The following is a 22805-nucleotide window of genomic DNA, read 5'->3' on the forward strand; positions in this document are numbered from 1 at the left end:
AGAATGTTTATTTGGCTTTTATATATTCTAATTTTCTGCTGAAATTCCAAACTCTGTCACCATTCTGTTCATTGTTCCTACTATTTTCTTTACATATTAAAATGTTTATTTTAAAGTCCTTGACATCAGATCAGATATGTATCTGCTTCTATTGTTTCACTTTTTTCCCTTGATTATCAGTCACATTGTCCTATTGCTGCTATTTTAAATTATCACAAATTGAGAGGTCTAAGACAACAATGATTTATTATCTTACAGTTCAAGAAGTCAGAAGTCCACAATCTGTCTCAGTGGGCTAAAGTCAAGGTGTCAGCAGGGCTGGTTCCTTCTGTAGGCTGTAGGGAAGAATCTTTTTCCTTACCTTTTGCAGCTTCTCAAGGCTACTGCCCTCTTTGGCTTGTGATCCCTTCTTTGCATAACTCCAACCTCTCATTTCCATCCTTATACTACTGACTCTGACCTTCCTGCCCCACCTCTCATAAGGACACTTGTCATTTTATTGGGCCCACCTGGCTAAGCCAGGCTAAGCTCTCCATCTCAGGATCCTTAATCACATCTGCAAAGTCCCTACATTCACAAGTTCCAGGAATTAGGACAGACACATCTTTGGGAGGTCATGGTTCAGTCTACCACACCTTCTTTTCCTATGACTTGTAATTTTTTATCATATGCCAAGTACTGTGTACAAAAGAATCACAGATGCGAATCATATTTTCCCCTGGAGGGTTTACCTATCTGCTGTTAGACAAGGAATCTTAAAGGGATGATGCCTCAGTCTAATCAGGAACTGAGCTGAGTTGGGATGAGTTGCAGCTTCAGTTAAACTCAGTCCATCTGTTTTTAGTTATCTTGAGAGGGAGACCTACTTTGTGTTTGTTGCAGACCTTTGTCCCCAGCAAGACTCCATCTGCCAGACACCAAGAGACTGCAGATTTTACGCTGCCTTTGCAGTCCAGGCCCCTGCCCAGCCCTACCCTGACTCCTGGTCACCACCCCACGCAGTCCACCCCAGCACTCAGCAAACACCTCTTGGAAAAATGAGCCTCACATCTACATTCTAGTGTATAGTGATAGCCGGAGTGGCCTCAATGGGTCAGTATAACCAAGCCCAATTTTCTGCCTCTGCCCAGGCTTCACAAATGACCCAGGGAAAAATGACCAACAATCTCAGCTCACCTGGAATGAGTCTCTTCTTCCTCTGCTTCCAGTGCTCTCTGATGTCTTTTAAAATATGATTTTTGTAATATATCCTTTTCTCCCTCTATTGTTGCAGCAGGAATGAAGACCTACTGATTACTACTACATCCTACCCAGAAGCAGAAGTTCTTTATGGGTAACACTGAATATTCTGGGAAGGACTTTGTAGTTACCACTGGATATCTCAGACAGCTTCCTGCATCTTCCTAGCAAACATAACAAAAGACAGACTATGCATAACTTTAAATTTAATTAAGATCTTTCTCCATCTACCTGGTCTCTTGACTGTGTTCTGTTTACTTTGCTCCTGAGTGGTTAGGAGTGTAAATATACTTATCTTACTAGCACATACTTAGAAAATTCCGTGTATTTGGTATAATAGGATTTGTTCTTCCTAAGACTTATACAATACCACTGCAACCTCTAGTTTTTTTGTATTTTTAAAATTATGTAACTAATACTATGAATAGGTCACAATCTCAAATGTACAAATGTCAAAAGGTACAAAAAGATATATAGAGAAGTCATTTCTGTGACTCCTTCTCCTATCCACCCTGTTTCTGTTCCCCAACAGCTATTCATGATTATTAGTTTCTTTCTTATCAGAAATGCTTGAACTGCCAACTAAAAATTGGCACTTGCCATCTACCTCTGCTCGGATTAGGCCACGAGCTGCTGCAGCCGCTGACCTCCAGCACATCCTGAAAGGCATTCAGGGCAGAGATCAGGAATGAGGCCCTCTGTGCTCTGGGAAAACTGGCAGAACAGGCCTTCAGATAGTTAGATATTTTCAGAAGATTTTATGAGCCCAAATTCTTGCATCTCCTCATATCTAGAAACGCACTAAATTCATTAACGGTGACATCTGCTATTTGAGACTAGCAGCAAGCCTCTGTGGCAAAATGTCTGCTTGACTGCACGTACCCCCTTCACTAAAATCATATATAATACTGAGTTCCCCCTGCCTCTTTGGAACAGTTTCTCAGAGCTTTCTGAGATGCCATCTCGCAGGCCGTAGTCCTCATTTTGCCCCAAATAAAACTTAACCCACAATTCTCACGTTGTGTGATTTTATTTAAGTCGACAAAACACAGATACAAGCAGATACATGTAAACACAATTTTCCCTTCCTTTTCTACACAAACACTGGTATACTATTGCCTACTATTTTGCACTCTGCAATTTTTTTTTCAAGCATGAAATGGAATTTTTCTGCTCTTGTAACTGGAAAGTCCACTGCTGATAGCACCACAGGATCCAGGGCCTCAGATAATCATATCAGCACTGGGCTTCTTTTCCAGCCTTGCCTGCACTCTCCTCTGTGGTGGCTTCACTCCCAGGCTAGCACCCACCCTCTTCCTCATGGTGCTCCCCTCCCAGTCCCAGCTTCAGGATGGATGACATCCTGACAGTTTGGCAGCCCCACCCTCCAGGGAGGGCATGACCCCCACTTTCCCAGTAAATCCTAGCTGAAGCCTTGGGGAGAGCTTTCATTGGTCTAGCTGAACCAATCACCGAGGCCAAGCTGGGGAGATACGCTGATTGGCCAGGCCAAAGTCACATGACCACCTCTGGAGCCCAAGGCTTGAGAAGTCAGTTCCACATTGGCATGAGTCACATGGACTGGGAGTTGGAAAAGGATGGCCTTCCAAAGGGATAGCAAGGTGCTGTGAGCTGAAGATCCTCCACGGGTGAAAACAGCAGATGTCTACTGCCAAAGGTAGTTTTTTTGGCTCTTTCATGCCTGGAAGCTGCGATTTTATGCCTAACACGTGTGTAACTGAGGCCACACATAGCCCCAGCATTGGTTGCTTGGAAAATCCTCTAAGGTGGAGGAGGGCTGCTCTGTGTTTCCTTAGATTCTATTTGATGTCTGCTAACCACAGGGCCAAACTAAAGCCAAAGTTGTTTGCATTGCTCCTGCGAACCTGCTTTTGTGTGCAGGGAAAGTCGTATTATAAATCCTCCAACCAATCCCAGGTTATTCCTACAATCACCTCCTTTATCTAATCCCACATACCATGTCAATACATCCTGTGCCCTAAATCAACTCGGGGCCACGTACCAGACATCTAGGGACAGCCCCAAATCCTGCTGGAATTATTCAAACCAGGAGTTTATCAGGTAAACACTCAACAGGAAAAAGTGGAAAGGGTCAGGGACAGATGAAAGACAGGGGAAAAGGTGGTAGGGCATGGGAGGGAGGTGTTTCCATCAACTAAAGATACAGTTGTTAACTGTTCTAAAAGATTTAATTGAAGAGGGGGAAAAAGTGGGGTGTGGCGAAAAGGGTTCAGATGAGGCTCCTGTCTAGAAGCACTGAGCCTCTCCCCCTCTCTTTCCTCTTACAGCCAGACACAGAAACTAAAACCCACTGGCGTCAGGCACCACATACAGTCTTTGCAAACAAGATCTTCAGTGCATTCACTGTTCTCCAGGAGCACACGTATGGCATTATATTGATGACATCCTCCTCCAAAGAGACATTTAACATACTGTTTTTGGACATATAAGTCCAACATTTTTAAGTCCTTTTTGGATCTGGTGGCAATATATTTCTCACTTAGAAAATTTACTTCCAAATTAAAATCAGCAGGTACTCTCACTTGTGCCCTCAGAAACTCCTTCACTGTAGAGTCTTTGGCAACTTCTTCTTATGTCTCCTAGTGTCTCTAGATCATTTTGATGGCCATAAGTTGCCCAAGAGCTTGTGATGCAAAAAACGATCTCTCTTAGCCTTCTGCTGTACACTACTAAAACAACAAATTATGGGCTACATACTGGGCCCTCCTGGAAACAGAGGCTCTCACAGACCCTGAGACTGTGATCCTCCGTACACAGATACCCATTATGCTTTGGGTCATGGAAACTGCATACCACAAGCTCAGCACAGCTACAGAGTCTTCCCTAAGACAGGATGGAACCAAACCTGGACCTTCTGGCATATTCCACCTTTACAGGGGTGGCTTCCCCTGTCTTCAGTCCCTTGCCAGATGCCATGGTGCTGAAGCAAGTCACGCCTCTCTGAGACTCCTTGGCTCCCTGAGAAGTCCCTTGGGATTAACTGAATGAACAGCAATGCGAATTCCTAGAGGATGCAAATGGCATTGCTAACTATCATTTGTGATGGAGCTCCATGGAATGTTGCTGCTTTCCATCCCTTAACCAGGATGTTCCTCATAAAAGACAGGACCCAAAGGTCAACACACTTGGCCAAACTTTAGGCAGTCACCTGAACACTGGATGCTCTGGCCAACAAATGATCCTACCTTTGCATTTATTATAAACTATTTGGCTATTACCTAAAAACCGTCCCCTCCAACTTAACTTATAGATACCCAAAACATATTAACTACTTAAAAATTTTTTAATTTTTATATCTTTGGGGGGGTAATTTTGCTTACTTATTTATTATTTATTTATTTTTTAATGGAGGTGCTGGGGATCAAACCCAGGACCTCATGCATGCTAGGCACGTGCTCTACCACTGAGTTATACTCTCTTCTCTGATACTCAAAACATAAATCAAAGTCACATGTCTTTACATGTACTAAGGCCTCAAAACAAGGCTTTATCAGGACTCTCTTTATTTCCCTTGGGGTTACAGACATTACTGGTTGTAACCAAAACATACATTTCACTTTTCAAAATTCATAATGCTGAGCTCTTAGAAAAGCATTCATTAGAACTTCATGTCCCTAATAGGACCTAAATAGCCAGTTTAACTGAGAGACCTAATGGTCTAACTCAAAACAACTCCTTTTCAGATTCCAGCCCAGGAAATAAACCTTTAAACGAGTCTCTATGTTTCCCATGGCCTTAACCTGTCTTTACACATTTCCAGTCCTGTCTCTATCCCATAAGGGCTGGAGGCCGGATCGAGGATCATACTCTGTTGGGACCCATGAACCATAGATGTCCCATGGGCCAGGCAACTGCTCACCTGGTTGTGGACCCAACTGAACCTAAATTTCCACCATAAACAAAGCTAAAAATAAGTGCAGCTCTACATGCTCTACATCATTCTGTTGATTATTGGTTGGGGTGCTTTCACAGGTTTACAATCCAGGGACCCAACTCCAAGTAAGCCATTGTTTCAACCAAGTGTGGCAAATGCTAAGACATGCATTAACCTTTGAGTGGTTACCCACTTAAAAAGGATATCCTAAGTCATATATTCAATATGGCATTGCCCTGACCCAGGAGCTCACCACTGGAGATATCATCACCCCAACCCAAGACCTCACCATTACAAATGATTTGTCCTCCTGTGCCAGAGATGACTTCACCTGGACACTGAAACCTCCACCCCAGCAATGCTCACAGACTGCCTCTCCTAAGGCACAAATTGGACACAGGACAATTCTGCTTTCCTTCCTTTGATATTAGATAATCTATTATGTTTCTGAGCTTGCTGTCTGCTCAGTCTGTGACCCTTGCCCTCTGCCAAAACGTACATCCCTAAACTCCCATGCCTAAAGGGAAATCTGGTAGAGGTTATTACTATCTATGCCACTTTAAAATTATTGCGGATTATTACTTTCCCAAGAAGGCACTTGCTTCATGTCAGTTAACCCCCTCACCACTTCGGGAAAGGACCATTCACTCCCTGGTGCTGTCTTCTACTGTGCTTTGTGTCTCCAACTATGACCTCTCCTTCCCGGGGTTACACAAAATACCACTAACATGGTATTGACCCTGGGTTGATTTATGGCAGGGGAAATATGAAACAACATAACTGCCTGACCCAAGAAATACAGCAAGAGATTATTGTCACTCATACTTTTTTTAAAAATTGAAGTATAGTCGATTTACAATGTTGTGTTAATTTCTGACATACAGCATAGTGATTCATTTACTCTGCTTTTACTTTTCCTATAGAGAGTAATTTAACAACGACATATCTTGTTTGCACCATTCGCTTTGGTTTTGTAATGTATAAAAAACGGCAGAGTTCACACACAAAATAGGACAGAAACAGATCTTCAGTTTTTCTTAAAACAGAAATAAATGAAGGAAGGAAGAAAAGAAACTAAGATCTGGCATCACAGGGCCCACAGTCCCGTGCGGGAACAGTCAGCTGGAACCTCAGCATGGGATTTCATTCGGGTACTGCACATGTTCCCGGAGGCATCGGAGTTTGCGACACCTTTCCCTGTCAATGACAACTTCCAGTTGCTCACTTAGAGGAGTATGGGTGGGATAGAGCCCAGCGTCACTAAGTGGGTAGAGAGGAGGGACCGCCAAAGCTTCAGCGACAGATGGTCAGAACCAAAGAGACTGGGACGTAGAGCGCTGGCCTGGCCTGTGGGAACTTGCAAATCTAGGCTCCCCTTTAACTCCGGAGTTTTTAATCCTGCCACAGTCCGGCTCCAGACGCCTGTTTTATTTACAGCCTTTACCCCCACTATGCAACACACCAAAAACAAAGAACTCCCGCCAGCGCCGGAAGCCCGGGGGTGGTCATCGTAGTCACCTGACCTCACTTTTCGGGTTCTGATTGGGCTTTGAGAATACGTGCCCATCTCGCAGCCCATGGGGCGGGGATAGGTGCCACGGCGCGACGGTATTGGTCGGCTTCTGCAGGACGCAGCCAATCAGAATCTGCCGACTTCCGGCGCGAAGTGAGTTGGCGCGCCGCGCGGGAGCTGCGGCGGCGGCGCGGGGAGTTTGGATCTTGGTTCCGCCCGCTGCGAGCCTGTGGGAGAGGTAAGTGCTGGTGCACACTGACTTATTGGCGGTCAGCCTGGCACAGCCGCTCTCCTGGCCCCCCGGCCTGGGGCCAGAGAGGAAGGCCTCGCCGGTTCCTCGCGTTCCCCGTCCGGGTTCAGCTAGGTCCGCTGAGTCCTCTTGTCTGACGAGAGCAGCCAGGGAGGAGAGCAGAGACGCACATGGGTTCTCAGATGGGGAAACAGAACCCCGGGGGCCGGGGGTGAGCTTTGCCAGGTTGTCCCAGGGTGTCCGTGGCAGAGCTGGCCTAGCACCCATTATATTTTTGTTCATGTACTCCAGTGCCTACCCTGGTGTCATGACAGAGCAGTCACTGCCCAGATCTCTGGCACTATCCGCATTTCCCTCACAAGGGAAAACGAGAACTCTGTACTTTCACTGTGGTCTTCCAGTCATGAGCCGGACTTCAGTATTTTGAGTGTCTACTGTGTGCCGAATGCCTTTATCTTACAAGCGTAGCTTCATAATACCCCAGGAAAGGGAAGTGGTTAAGGACTCAGACTGCATCAGGTTGCCTGGGTTGTAAACCTGGCTCTTTCACGTACTAGCTCTGTGACTTTCCACCCATTACTTAAAGTACCCCAGCTTCCTTCTGTCATATGAGGGGAATGACCTAGTCTACGTTCTGGAGTTTTTCTTAGGATTGATCGACTCAATATATGCTTTAATGCTTCAAAGAGTATTTGGTACATAGTAAGGGTTCTGTTATCACCACCCAGAGAAGTAGATAAAATTGTCCTCATTTTAGACATGGAGACTGAAGCACAAAAAAGTTGTCTCTGATGAAAGGGCTTTTGGCAATTAAGTGCTAGAGACAGGATTTAACTGAGAACTGCCTGACTCCAAAACAACTTGCACCACATCGGGATTTCTCCCATATCCCTCACCTGCCCTTAGATTACTCAGAACTTTGGACACCAAATGGCCTGAAATGAAGCAGGTACCTGAAAGCTCCTGGCGCCACCAATGTAGATAAATAGCACTCGTATGTCCCTGTCAAGATTAAAGGGCAGTAATGAGAGAGACTGGATAAGAGATCAAAAATTGAAGAAGTGGGGAGGCAGAGTGTTCTGTGTGAGGAATAATAAATAGAATTAAATTGAACCAACATTTTGTTAGCCAGGGTGCCACTGTCAGTAGCTTATAGTCTACTAGGAGAAAATGAAATTTCTCGATCTTGAGTCCTTTTCAGTGTCAGTCCCCATGATAACCACCTGATACATATTATTTCTAATCCTCCAAGTAACCCCAAGAGGTAGCTATTGCCTTCATTTTTCTGATGAGGAAACCCAGAGTTAAAAATTGAGCAAAACCACAGTGTTAGATGTGGAGTAAAAGAACAGTATGCAGGGAAATTATACACACCCACTTTAGGGTAGTCACTGTTACGACTATGAGGAGGGAGGGAAGAAAAGGAGATAAGGGGAGGGAGTAGGATTTTAAATATGTCTGAAATGTTTTATGCCTTTAAAAGAGAAGTAGGATAGAGTTTAACTTCTTACATTTGGTTGGCGGGTGCATAAGTATCATTCTGTTTTCTGTACTTTTCTGTATGTTTGAAATATTTAAAATTAAAAGAAATATATGCTGTAAAATGAAATGTAAACATTTATGTATTAAATATAGTAATAGTAATTAAACATATTTGTTTTAATATGTAATACATTGTTTTTTATTGAAGTATAGGTTTACAATGTTGTGTTAGTTTCAGGTATACAGCATAGTGATTCAGTATTTTTGCAGATTATATGCCATTAAAAGTTGCTACAAGATAATGGCTATTAATTTTCTTTATTCTACAATATATCTTTGTAGCCTATCTATTTTATACATAATAGTTTGTATCTGTTAATCCCATTCATCTAATTTGTCCCTCCCCCATTCCCCCTCCTCTTTGGTAATCACTAGTTTGTTTTCTATGTCTGAGTCTGTTTCTGTTTTGCATATACATTTGTCTGTATTATTTTTTAGATTCTACATTTAAGTGATACCATATAGTATTTGTCTTTCTCTATCTGATTTATTTCACCAAAAATAATATTCTCTACGTCCATAATGTTGCTGCAAGTGGCAGAATTTCACTCTTTTTTATGACTGAAGTAATATTCCTTTGCATATATGTACCATATCTTTTTAATGCATTCGTCTGTTGGTGGGCACTTGGGTTGCTTCCATGTCATGGCTATTGTAAATAGTGCTGTTATGAATATTGGGATGCATGTACCTCTTTGAATTAATGTTTCTGTTTTTTTGGAGTATATACCCTGGAGTGGAATTGCTGAATCATGTGTCAGTTCTGTTTTAGTTTTTGAGGAACCTCTGTGTTGTTTTCCATAGTGGCTTCACCATTTCCACCAACGGTGTACAAGGGTTCCCTTTTCTCCACTTCCTCTCCAGCATTTGTTTTTTTGTAGAGTTTTTGATGACAGCCGTTTTGACAGATGTGAGTTGATATCTCATTATTGTTTTGATTTGCATTTCTCTAATAACTAGCGATGTTGAGCATCTTTTCATGTGCCTGTTAGCCATCTGTATGTCTTCTTTGGAAAAATGTCTATACGGGTCTTCTGCCCAGTTTTTGATTGGGTTTTTTTTTTGTTTTTCCAGCACCACTTGTTGAAGAGACTCTTTTCTCCATTGTATATTCTTGCCTTCTCTGTTATAGATTAATTGCCCAGAGGTGGGTGGGTTTATTTCTGGGCTCTATTCTGTTCCATGGATCTATGTGTCTGTTTTAGTGCCACTACCATGCTGTTTTGATTACTGTAGGTTTGTAGTATTGTCTGAAGCCTGGGAGAGTAGCAACACCTCCAGCTTTGTTCTTCTTTCTCAAGGTTGCTTTGGCAATTTGGGATCTTTTTTTGATTCCATATGAATTTTAGAATTATTTGTCCAAGTTCTGTGTGAAAAATGTCTTGAGTGTTTTGATAGGGACTATATTAAATCTATAGACTGCTATCTACAGTATTATATATATATATATATTATATATATTACATATTACATAATATATACATATATATATTACATATATATATATTCCTTTTAAGGGAAGAAAGGCTAGAACAAAGAGGTCCAAGGTAATTGCAGAATGTTTGGGGGAGCTAAATGCTAAAAGCCCCATGGGTCTCTATTGCCTGTAGCATGATACATGAGGCGTTTGAGCAGCCTCCTCTACCACCTGCTATTCTACCTCAGTCTTTGCACAAATAGTGCATAGATTACCCTTCACAATCTCTACCCTGTCTGGAAGGTTACAGTTGCCCTTCAAAATCCAATTCAGTGTTCTTTGGAAAGCTTCTCTGTGATTTTCCTGAGTTTTTCCTTGATCTGGGAAGCCATAAGACTTTTAAGAAAATACTTTATTGTAGGATTTAACTCCATTTCATTGTAATTATTTATTGACATATCTATTTTCTGCTAGCCTAGAAGCTCATTGAGGGGAGTAATTATGTCTTGCTCATCTCTGTCCTCCAGGGCCTTGCATGATCCGTAGCACAGGGTGAAAAATACAAGTTGAAATCAGCTAGTGGAAGTTCTTGGAGTTATGACATATGGACTTCATTCTCTAGAATGGCAAGGAACAATTGAGTTTACTTTGTCTAAAATTTCCTGTATCTTAATGAACATTCTCAACATCAAGAAAAATATTACAGTCATAATTCTACCTTTTAATCACTTCAGCTACTTTCATTTTTTCATGAGTCCTTTCCAAATTTTAGCTATGCAGATTTTTTAGATAGCTGTAGCCCTAATGTACTCATAATTTAGTGGATTTTTTTTTCAATTTTCAGTTATTCCATATAACTGCTCAGTCTTAATGGTTGTCATTTATCTTCTAAATTATCACAATATTCCACTGTCCTTCTTTGTTAAATAGGTGTGAAATGTTGCTTCAAGCTATTTTTTTATTAGATATTTTTCTTTGTTTTCACTTTATTCTCCTGTATAAAAGCTTTTACTACTAAAACTAAGTAAGCGAATAATAGAATGACTATTGCCTAAGAAAATGGTTTTTTCCTTATGATTTAAAAAAAATTTTTTTATTTAAGTGTAGTTGATTTACAATGTTAGTTTTTCAGGTGTGCAGCAAAGCGATTCAATAATACATATACATACTTTTTTTTTCCACATTCTTTTTCTTATTTATTTATTTATTTTTTGGTTGTTGTTGGGGGGGAGGTAATTAGGTTTATTTATTTATGTATTTATTTTTAGAATAGGTACTGGGAATTGAACCCAGGACCTCATGCATGCTAAGCATGTGCTCTACCACTTGAGCTATACCCTCCCCCTTTCACATTCTTTTTCATTAAATGTTATTACAAAAAACTGGATGTAGTTCCCTGTGCTGTTCAGTAAGTCCTTGTTGTTTATCTATTTTACATAAAGTAATGTGTATTTGTTAATCCCCAACTCTTAGTTTATCCCTCCCCCATTCTTTCCGCTTTGGTAACCATAGTTTGTTTTCTATGTCTGTGAATCTACTTTTGGTTTGTAAATAAGATTTGTATCTTTTGTTTTTAGATTCCACATGTAAGTGATATCGTTTGGTATTTGTCTTTCTCTGTGTGACTTGCTTCACTTAATATGATAATGTCTAGGTCCATCCATGTTGTTGCATATGGCATTATTTCATTCTTTTTTATAGCTGAGTAATATTCCATTGTATATATCTATACCACGTCTTTATCCAGTTGTCTGTCAATGGACATGCTATTAATTATTAGAAAAGTTGAACATTTTTCCATAAGATTGTTTCATGTGTTTATATTTTAATGAACTGTTTGTACTCCCTGATTATCTGTTCATAGGAACCTGATGTTCTTTATATATTATTAATATTAATCCTTTATTTGTTACCTGTTGCTAATTTTTCTTTTTAAAAAATTATATAAATGTAAGGAAAATTATAAAATTATAATTACACATGTCATCCAAATCAAGAAATATGACATTACTAGTACTCCAGAAGTATGCTTCCCTCATCATCTCCTCCCTACACCAGAGATGATGATTCTCCTGTTTTTTGTGATAATTATCTTATCCTCATAATGTACCCCATGTATGTATCTATAAGTAATATTGCTCAGTTTTGCCTAGTTTTGAACTCTATAAATGGGATGATGGTTTATGTATTCTACTTTGTCTTTCTTGTTTAGTTTAACATTGTGTTTATGAGATTCTTCCATATATTGTAGATATAGGTTTTTCAAATTTTAAAATAAATTTATAACTTTTAATAAAAATGTACTTTATTGCTGTAGAATATTCTATTGTATGATTGTGCCACAGTTTATTCATCTTGCTTTTGATGACATTTGGGTTGGTTTCAGCTTTGGGCTATTAATGCTGCTGTGAATGTCCATGTATACATGTCCTGGTGTTTATGTTCATAAGTTCATATGTAACTAAAACTATTGGGTCAAAGAGTATGTGTACATTTTGCTTTCTGACATAATGCCAAATTATCTTCAAAAGTGGTTGCACTCTTATCAGTGTATTAGTCTTATATTGCTCCCCACATCATTTCTTTTCTTTCTTTTTTTTTTCTGTTTTGTTTTGTCTTTTGTTTTTTCCTTAATGGAGGTGCTGAGAATTGAACCCAGGACCTTGTGCATGCTATGCATGAGCTCTACTGCTGAACTATACCCTTTCCCCTCCACATCCTTTCTAATATTTGATACTATGTTTTTAATTTTTACCTATCTGGTAGATATGTGTATTTTCTTATGGTTTTAATTCCCTAGATTATTAGAGAAGTTGAGCACCTTGTGTTTATGGACTATTTCTTCTTTCTTAAAGTGCCTCTTCAAGTTTTCTGTCTTTTCTATGGAGTTGTCTTTTTCTAAATATTTTGTAGGAGTTATTTTTACATTCCACATAGTAGTTACTTATTTGTTAGTTATATATATATATTGCAAATATCCTCTGCTTTGTGGCTTTAAAAATGGACTTAATATATATTTTTAGTCAATTATTTTTAAACATCTTTTATTGTAAAATATTATGTGTTATTTCATAGAGAAAAGTGCAGAAAACATCTATATATGCTGTGCAGGAGTGAGTTAACATAGTAGGCCTGAAGCTTATCTTCAGAAAGACCTGCATGTAAGATTAGCCTTTGGCTGGTGACTGGAAACTTGGCTTTTGAAACCTTTCTTAAGCTGATACAGTTGTTTTGCCCACCTGGGGCACTAACACTTGCTTTCATTCTGGGAGCCTGAGATTTTGGTGTTAAAGGGTTCCTGTGTGACCTGTCCCTGATAAAAACCCTAGGCTCTGCATCTGTAGAGGGTTTCCTGGGGCAGAAACACTGCGCACATGTAGCTGCACTTTCCTTGAGGGAGAATGTGCTCTCGTGGGAGACAGAGAGCATAGGAAGCCAGCACGTGGACTCCTGCAGACTGGTGTGTCTTTTCCCCTTGCTCATCTGGCAGTGTGTGTTCCTGTAATAAAGCTTAGCCATCAGTAGGACCATATGCCGAGTCCTTAAAGTCCTTCTCTGAGAGAATGGTTTCCAGGGACCCTGGAAACAGCAGATTAATGACATTTATCAAGTCAAACACCCCAGTACCCATGTTCCAGGTAAAAAATAAAAAATTGCTAACACCCTCAGAAGCCTCCTGTATGCCCTGTCTCATTCTCTACCCCAAAAGTAACTATTATCCTGACTTTTGTGCTAATTAGTACCTTTCTTTTCTCTCTATTTAGGCATCTCAGAAGTTTTAGCACTGTCTTAAGCTAGTTGACTCAGAAAAGATTTTTAATTAAAATGTAGTTCAGCTTTACAGTTTTTTAAATTTTTGTTAGTAGCTTTTTGTATCTTGTTTGAGAAATCTCTTGGAGATTATGAAGTTATTCTTTTATATTGTTTTCCAAAAACTTTATTGTTTTGCTCTTTACGTTTAGATCTGCAATACTTTGAAAGTAATTTATATCTGCAGAGTGAAGTAGGGTTTAAATTTAATTTCTTCCCAGGTAGCTCTCCAGTGTCCCAGCACCACTGACTGAAAAGACTCCTTCTCTAGCACCCTGCAGTGCCACTCTCGTCATAAATTAGGTGTCTGTATATGGGCTTGCTTGTGGGTTCTTTATTCTCTTCCACTGGTCCATTTGTCTATCCTTGCATCAGTCTCTCACTGTTTTTAGAGTAAGTCCTTATATGCCTGCCAACAAGTCTTCTCATCTTGTAGTTCTTTAGGAGTTATCTTGGCTATTTTTGAAATTTTGCATCTCCATATAAATTTTACACTTAGCTATTAAGTTCCGTCCTCCAGGGGGAAATAAATTGAATGTTGACTGGAATTGCATGAAGTTATATAGATCAGTTTGGGGGAAATTAGCATCTTGACAGTGTTGTCATCCAGTCAAGATATGGTTCAAATATTTGTTTACTCCTTAATTTCTCTTAATAATTATGATTTTCTGAATAGAATCATGGACAAAGTTTGTTACATTTAGTTTTGGATATTTAAATTTTTATGCCATTGTGAATGGTATGTTTTCTGAAATTTTATTTTCTGTTTATCAGTGGTATAAAAATAAAATTAATTCTTATATATTGACCTCATATCCAGCAGTCTTCCTAAACTCACTGTATTAGTTTTCTGTGACTACTGTAACAAATTACCACAGATTCAGTGGCTTAAAACAACACAGATTTCTTATCTTACAGTTCTGCAGCTCTAAAGTTGAACAGGGCAAAAATCAGGGTGTTGACAAGCCTAAGTTTTTTGTGGAAGCTCTGGAGAAGAATCTGCTTCCTTGCCCTTTTGAGCTTCTGAAGATTCTTTTAGTTGTTCAAAGTACACAGTTGTGTCATTTGTGGATATTGCCGGTCTTGCTTCTTTCTAGTTCTCATACCTTTTATTTACTGCTCTGGCTTAAACTTCCAGTGCACATCATACAGAAGTGATGAGAGTGGGCATGCTTGTACTGTTACTGTTCTAGAAGGAAAAACTTTCTAAATTTCACCTAACTGGAAGTTTGTTTATTTTTTAATTATATATCCCCTCTGTAGGGCTAGGGAGGTTCCCTTTTATCTCTTGTTTGATAAGAGTTTTTATCATGAATGGATTTCATTGTGAATGGATGTTTGATTCTATCATTTCCTTATTCTGCAGCTCTTGAGGAAATCATAGGACTTTTCTTCTTTAATAATTTGGTAAGCTATGTTAATTGATTTTTTTTTTAAGGTTTAACCAACGATATATTCCTGAGAAGATACAACTTGGTCATAGTATATTTTATACATGGCTGGATTTGGTTTGCTAACATATTGTTTGGGACTTTTTACAGCTACATTTATGTGTAAACATTGGCCTGTAATTTTTGACTGTTGAACTGCATTTGTAGAATTCTGTACCAAAAGTATGCTAACCTCATAAAGTGAGTTGGGAGGTTGGGTCTTTCTGTACTTTGGAATCGTTCATAAAGTTGGAATTTTAACTAAATTTTTAATTTAAAAATTGGAATATTTTACTGTCATAAATGCTCAGAAGAATTCACCAGCTCTATGGTCTTAAAGCTTATTCTTTATAGGTAGATTTTTAACCACAGATATTTCTTTAAAATGCCAGAAGGCTCTTAGGCTTTCTGTTTCTTTTTCAAGTGAGTTTTGATAAGTAGATTTTTAAAGAAATTTGTCCAATTCATCTAAATTTTAAATTTTATTATTATTTTAAAATTTTTTATTGCACAAAATTGTTCATAATGACCTATTACTATATTTTAATGTCTATATATTATGTAGTTGAGTTTCTTCTTTTAGCTCTGATACTGATTTATTTGTGCCTTTTCTCTTGTTTTTGATGTCTTTTCACAGAACAAATTTGGTTACTGATCCTCCATAATATACGTTTATCATTTTAGCTTTTGTCTTTATAATTCTTTCTATTCTCATTGTGCTTATTTTGTTTTCATTTTCAGGCTTCAAGAGATACATACTTTATGCTCATACTTTCAGCCTTTTCTAATAATCAAGGCTTACATGTCCTGTTATTTCTTTAGTTGCTATCACAAGTTTTTTATATGTAGACTTTCATTATTCAGTTCGAAAGTGCCTGCTATATTCTAATGCCCACTATATTATCTTATCTATAGTTTTTTTATATTTCTTTATTTCCAAACAAGAGGATTTTCTAGATACCTCTTTTTCTCTCTTTTTTTTTAACTTTGAAAAATTTAAAACCTGTGGAAAAGTTGCAGGATTAGTCAAGCAGTAATGTATCTTCTCAGTTGTACACTTTACATTCATAAAAATAGCTCATATTAAACCTTAAAAATAAAACAGCCAGTTATTTTACTAGCAAAATGAGCTTATTCAAGAATCACAGAGGAATTGCAGTTTGGGACCTACAAACTATGGCAAACTATAGGTAAGTCTGGAGAACAAAGGAGAGCAACCTTACTTTATATGGAAAAAGAGGAAGTTGAGGGGGGGCTACTCTGAACCAAAACCTTTGGAGGAAGGTTCAATCCCCAGTATCTCCATTAAAAAAATAAGAAGAACCCTAATTACCACCCCCAAAAAAGTTTTGAAAAATCAAAGTGAAATAAAGACATTTTCAGATAATCAAAAACCAACAGTTTGCTACCAGCAGACTTTCATTAGATGACATTCTAAAGGAAGTACTTAAAGGAAGTAAAAAAGTGTAAGCCTGGATGGAAGTTCTCAAATGGTAGCTAGACTGAAGGACAAAGAAAGTGGTAAATATTTGGTTAAATCAATGGAAACCTAAACTGTGCAAAACAACAATAATGACGTCCTGTGGGGTTAAAGAATTTAGTTAAAAATATCCAACAGTAACAACCCCTAAGTGAAGGGGAAGGTAAAGAGTGAATGTGTTCCAAGGCCTCTGTATTGCCTGTGAGGGTATAAGGAACTGACTAGCTTTAGACCTTGAGAGAATAAATATGCATGTTTTGCTTTCTAGGGTGACTACTAAAGAACAAAAATAGAGTATGTAACTTAAAATCTAGAAAGGGAAAATTATTTTTTGAAAGCTTCACCTAAAAGAAAGCTATGTAAAAGGAGAGAAAAGAAAAATATAAAGGAAAAATACGACAAGGCAGTAGGTTTAAATACAAAAAAATTGCTAATTATAATAAATGTAAACAGACTAATTAATTGCCTTGGTTAAAAAATTACAAATCTGAATTTTTTAAATATCTTACTACATTTATTAGAGACACATCTAAAACACTAGGTGTATAGAAAGGTTGAGAGTAAGAAGGGTTGAATAACACAAACTTGACAATGCAAAATGTACACATTCTTTTCACATCTCATTTGCTGGATATATTTTTTGTATTCCAGCCCTGGATTGTTATCATTCTTTCATACGTGCTTTTCACTGATTGATTTATTCTTTCTATATATGGGTATGATTTTCTAGTTTATTTTGTTTCATTCAATAAACTTTTTTGCATTGTTGAATCAGCTTTTTATTTATTTATATTATTCTACAATGGCATGATAACTTCCTTCACGTACGTGAGAGAAATTTTTAATCATTTTCCAAATTATACTTGTGGTTTTTGTGATGAGTCTAATTTGGAGGTTTTCTGGGCTCTCATTGCTTTGTTTCTCCTCTTTAGTATTGTGAAACTTCTCACTAGTCTCAATTTATTTATTTTCGATTATTTTCTTCTAATTTTATTTCACTGATCTTTGCTGTTGATGAACAACTTTTTGTGTGTCAGCCAATTTTGTTGATATTTTTTGCTTCTTAGAACTCACCAACTTCTTAAAAAGCATTCTCACTGAAGGATATTGAGTAGGAAAATTGTGTACTTGCTACCATGCTTCAGAATGTGATCCTGACTAGAGGATGCCACTCTGCGAAGAGTAACCAAAAAGCAATGTAGCTTACAAATAGGGAAGGGTGCCCCAGGGTTAAGGTTGACTGTGTGCTAACTATGAATCCATAATGTATCACTACAGCGATGCAATATTTAATCAAATGTTATATACTATTGAGATGGCTAAATATGCATGTCAAATCATGCTATGAAATAATGTTGGAAATCTCTATTAGAATATCATGGCTAGTTTTGATCCAACAATAAATAAGATATGAAAAAGTTATAGAAGGATGGGAACAGTAAAAACTTAGAAGGAATGTGGGGAAAGGTTAAGTAATGGTGCCATGGACAATTTTGTTCTGCTTTGTGTCTTTTTAAGGCTGCAGGGCTGTGTTCCACTGCCTCCATGTCAGCTATCTAATCAGTTTAGGTCGAAATTCTGAGAGGGCAGTAGTGTGACTTCACTCTATCATTTATTCTGTGAAAAACTTCCATATTGGGCAGGACCTTGGAGAGAGCATACTTCAATGAAAGGCTAATGCTTTTAAACTGGATACAAAGTAGGGAGGTGCCTTTGGATGTGCAGGGACTGTGGTCTTAAAATAGTCTACTGGAAAAAAAATCAGGAGTCCTTGAGGAAATGACTGATTCTAAGTCTGGGGCAAAAAATGTGCAAAATAGTCTGGGATGCGTTTTCATTCCAGATTCTAATGAAACTCTCAAAGACTACTAGGTTTATGTCAAAAGGACTGAAGAGTCAACCTGAAAAGGCTCCCACTGGCCAAACTAAGAATCGATATGGATGATAACTGTATTGGATTGAAACATACCTAATGTTTAATCTGTAAGTTTATAATGATACTGAAAAAAAATTGATCACCATTAGAGGTTGTTAGAGAGTGAACTCATTATTTTGAAAACTAATTATTAAAAGGAAAGAATCCAGCATTTATCCTGTCTTTCCTGTGTCAACTGTTCTACTGGGCAACAAAATACTAGATCAGAGAACGTTTCTCTTGATGGAAATATTGCAGCTAATGAGTGAAGAAGGAATGACAGAATTAAAATATCACTGTTTTGGGAAGTCGACTTTCAGGATGGTGAAGTGAGGACCTTGGGATGTGTGTATAGATGAAACAACATTGGATGAGTTGATAATTGTTGACTCTGGGTAATGAACATGTAAGAGTTCATTATACCTTTCTGTCTTCTTTCTTATATTTAGTTTGGTAATAACTTTATTAAGATATAATTCACATACCAATGTGAATTATTCAGTGTTTATTAATTCATTAGCTGTTTTACCTAAAGCATCTTAAAGAAGAAGAGGCAGAAATTATTCCTTCTTCTGGAGAAGGTGGGACAAAATCTGCATTGTAATCATCTTCATCAAACTCAGCACATGATTTCTCAATTGAATGTAATTCTTCCAAGTTTTTCTTTTTTTTCACTATTATCTAAAGTAAACCAGTTGTTAAGCATAGATTATTTTAATAATTAGTGAGTGGAATACGATTTTTGTAAAACTTCCTATTTCCATGAATATCATTTGGAAACGTTAACCTTCCTCCTAAGATGTGTGGCATAAAATAAAAGATCGCTGGTAAAAATAGAATGGGAAAGAGGGTTATAACTCTCAGCTCAAATGAGAATTGTTTACTATCCATATATTCCTGCTATCACAGCTTCCTTTGGCCCCAGTAATTTTAAGAGTGGCTTTCTACTATCCCAGGCAGTAGCTCAGCAGTATCACAATTTGTTACACAAGGGGTATAAATATGCTTGGTGAAAGTATTCTTTCAGGTTGAAACTAGGTAATTATGAAGCACAGTACCTTGCTGGTAAACCGTTGCTCTTATTGTTGGTGCTCTTCCTTCTTTTCCCAATTCTCCCCTTGGGCAGAGAATTCACTTACTCCTTTGTTCTTTGGGTTTTCCATATGCTTTGATCATTTTTCTCCCACCTTACTCATCATTCAGCTTCTGTTTATTCTTCAAGCCTAAGCCAGATCCCATTTTTCTGCAAGCCTTTTCCTAATCAGCCCTTCCCTAATGTCTTTTGTGCTTATTTTAGCATTGGGGGAAAACCAGGTCATTTTGCTATTGAAGTGAGCCTTCAGTTAGTTAAACATCATGTGTTTCAAATGTCACCAGTTGTAAATGTCAAAACAGTTTTTTGACTCCCCCCCCAACCAAAAGAAAGCCTCATTACTCTGGGCACAGTTGGAACAGTGCTCCACCCCCAATAAATACTGTGATTAATGCAAAGCGCGTAACTCCACTGATTTTTTTTTCCTTCACTTTCTAGGATCATGGCTGCTGTTCCTCAGAATAATCTACTGGAGCAACTGGAACGTCATTCAGCCAGAAAACTTAACAATAAATTAAGTCTTTCAAAACCTAAATCTTCGTAAGTATCTTGGTTGGTTTGCTGTCATACAGGCACTAACACAAATGAAATATCTTCTTTTTCAATCCCTTTGATAGTACAGATGAGAAAATGAAGCTCAGAGAGTCAATGATTTTCCCACTTTGCAAATTAATAGTAGAGCATGCTTTAGCAATACCAGTTAGTGAATTGTTCAACACCTTTGCTTGGTTCATGGCCTGTGATATTTGCTCAGTAATTATTCATTGAATGAATGAATAATGCATCTTCTTATAAATTAGGGCAAATAGATATTTTTGATATTTTAATATAATTTTGTATCCTTTTCAGAAACAATTTTTAAGGATACTAGAGCTCTCCAGTTCTGTCCTTTCCTCCAAGCTATACTCCAAACTCCTAATGACACCTAATAATTATAGCCTTTCTTATGCCCTTACCAGGTTCTAAACACTGTTCTGTGTGCTTGACTTTAAAGTCACCATTGATCATCATGTCTCTAAGTCCAGCAGACTCCCAAGACTCTTGCCTCTCTCACTTGTCTCATGTTTCAGCATGGCTAGCAGTTTTTAACTCTTTTCCCCATAAAACTTTTATCAGAGTAGCAATAAGTAGCCACGTTTGGGTGTCTTCTCTTTTTCGCTTATGCAGTCCGCTCCCTCTGGAGAGGCTATGAATTAAGGATCACCAGCCTGAGAAACAAAGTAGTGGGAATGGCCTGAATACTCTCAAGGCTGAATAATTAGCTTTGGAATAGGAAGGATCAGAGAATACAAAGCATAATTTATCTTACACATTTTAAAATCAGAGAGGGATTTGTGGTGCAATGAAGGTAAGTTGTTATATAAATTAGTGCAAAATAATAGAGTTTTGTTTTGTATAGGTGCTGGGTTTGTTAAAATTTATCCATCTAATTCAGCTTTTCAATTATTTTTCAGAGGTTTCACTTTTAAAAAGAAAGTACCTTCAGCCAACGATGTATCTGGAACTAGTGTGTCGGTAGCAAAAACACCTGTGCTGAGTGATAAAGATGTTAATGTTACTGAGGCCTTTTCCTTCAATGAACCTTCACCCTACACCACAAGTCAGCAGACAAGGATCTATGACTTTAAAAATACTTCAGCAGAACAGCAAACTAAGAGAGTTGGTTCAAAACTATTATTACCAGATTTGTCACCGGTTCCGCAGGAAGTTTTATGTGCTACGCAGAACACACTGGTTATAAAGGAATCCTGTGATTCTACTTTCAAGAAATTAGAATTTAGTTCTTCATCAGATTCTTTTACTGCCTTCAATGACTGGGATGATATGGATGACTTTGATACTTCTAGAAATTCAAAAGCATTTGTTACACCACGCAAAAACCACTTCGTAAGAGTAAGCACTGCTCAGAAATCAAAAAAGTCTAAGAGGAACTTTTTAAAGGCACAGCTTGATAAAACAGATACAGTCAAGATTGATTTGATTCCTTCCTCCTCTGAGAGCAAGCAGGTATATTTGACTAAGAAACAGAAGGATGACTCAGAATGGTTAAGGAGTGATGTGATTTGCATTGATGATGGCCCCGATTCTGAAGAGCTTATAAATGAAGATCCTCAGGAAAATCACTCTTTAAAAACTCATTTGGGAGAGGAAAGAGGTAAAAATTATTTCATTGTATTTCAATGTGTTGACAGTATTAGTTTTTTCAGAGCTAGGCATTGGCAACCATAGCAAATATGATTTAGCTTTTGTCCTTAAGATATATAGAGGTGATTATTGAACCATCTCTTGGCCGTGTTCTTGAGGCAGGGCACACTAGTGTGAAATGAAAGATTTTATTCTACTAATGTAATTTTTATATTAACACCAAAGATAGCTCTGTGATTTTACATATGAAGAAATATGTAGAGAATATAATGCTTAGTAAAGTTAAGTCAGACAGAGAAGGACAAATACTATATAATATCACTTATATGTGAATCTAAAAAATAATAAAAATGAATCTATATACAAAACAAACAAGACTTTCAGACATAGAAAACAAACTTATGGTACCCAAAGGGGAGAGGCGGGCAAGGAGGGATAAATTAGGAGTATGGGTTTAACAGATACAAAATACTGTACGTAAAATAGGTAAACAACAAGGATTTGCTGTATAGCATAGGGAATTATACCCGATATCTTATAATATCCTATAATGAAGTATAATCTGCAAAAAAACTGAATCTCTATGCTGTACCCCTTAAACTAACACAATATTGTAAATCAACGGTACTTCAATTAAAAAAAATAAGATTCATAAAAATTAAAATGGCTCTGTAATGGTCTACTGCCTGGTTAGTAGTAGAATTGGGGTGTGAAACTAGAATTCTTTTATGGCTTGCACCACCTAATATTGATGTATAATGTGATCTAATCATATTATTAAAGTATTATAAATTACATTTAAATTGTTTTCTGTTTAGATCTCATAGTTATTAGATGTGTAGAGCTGAGTAGTTGAGATTAGCCATATGTGGAGGTGCCCACCTTATGAAATAGTTGTAAATATGAGACTAAAATTTTTAAACACCAGAATCCCATTAAGGTTACTGTAGGGTGAGAGAGGACTGAAAGGTGATTGATAATAAGTTAAAAAATAAGTCTAATCAAATGGGTTGCTATTTATGAGGAGAAAATTTGGTAAGAGGTAAACTAGAGAG

The 22805-nt window shown here is 37.8% G+C and overlaps 1 protein-coding gene across 3 annotated transcripts in view; it reads left to right on the top strand.

Annotated features, from left to right (window-relative positions):
- Positions 1–6814: 6814 nt before the first annotated feature.
- Positions 6815–22805, top strand: part of BLM (BLM RecQ like helicase) — a 65281-nt gene continuing 49290 nt past the window's right edge. For all 3 annotated transcript variants that reach the window (XM_006192599.3, XM_014565970.2, XM_032468897.1), the window contains exons 1-3: positions 6815–6906; positions 20044–20145; positions 21060–21760. In XM_006192599.3, the coding sequence (XP_006192661.2) occupies positions 20048–20145; positions 21060–21760 (799 nt within the window). In that variant the 5' untranslated portion in view covers positions 6815–6906; positions 20044–20047. The remainder of the gene's footprint in view (positions 6907–20043; positions 20146–21059; positions 21761–22805) is intronic.

This window comes from Camelus ferus, chromosome 27, assembly GCF_009834535.1.
Source record: "Camelus ferus isolate YT-003-E chromosome 27, BCGSAC_Cfer_1.0, whole genome shotgun sequence".
NCBI classification, from domain to species: domain Eukaryota; kingdom Metazoa; phylum Chordata; class Mammalia; order Artiodactyla; family Camelidae; genus Camelus; species Camelus ferus.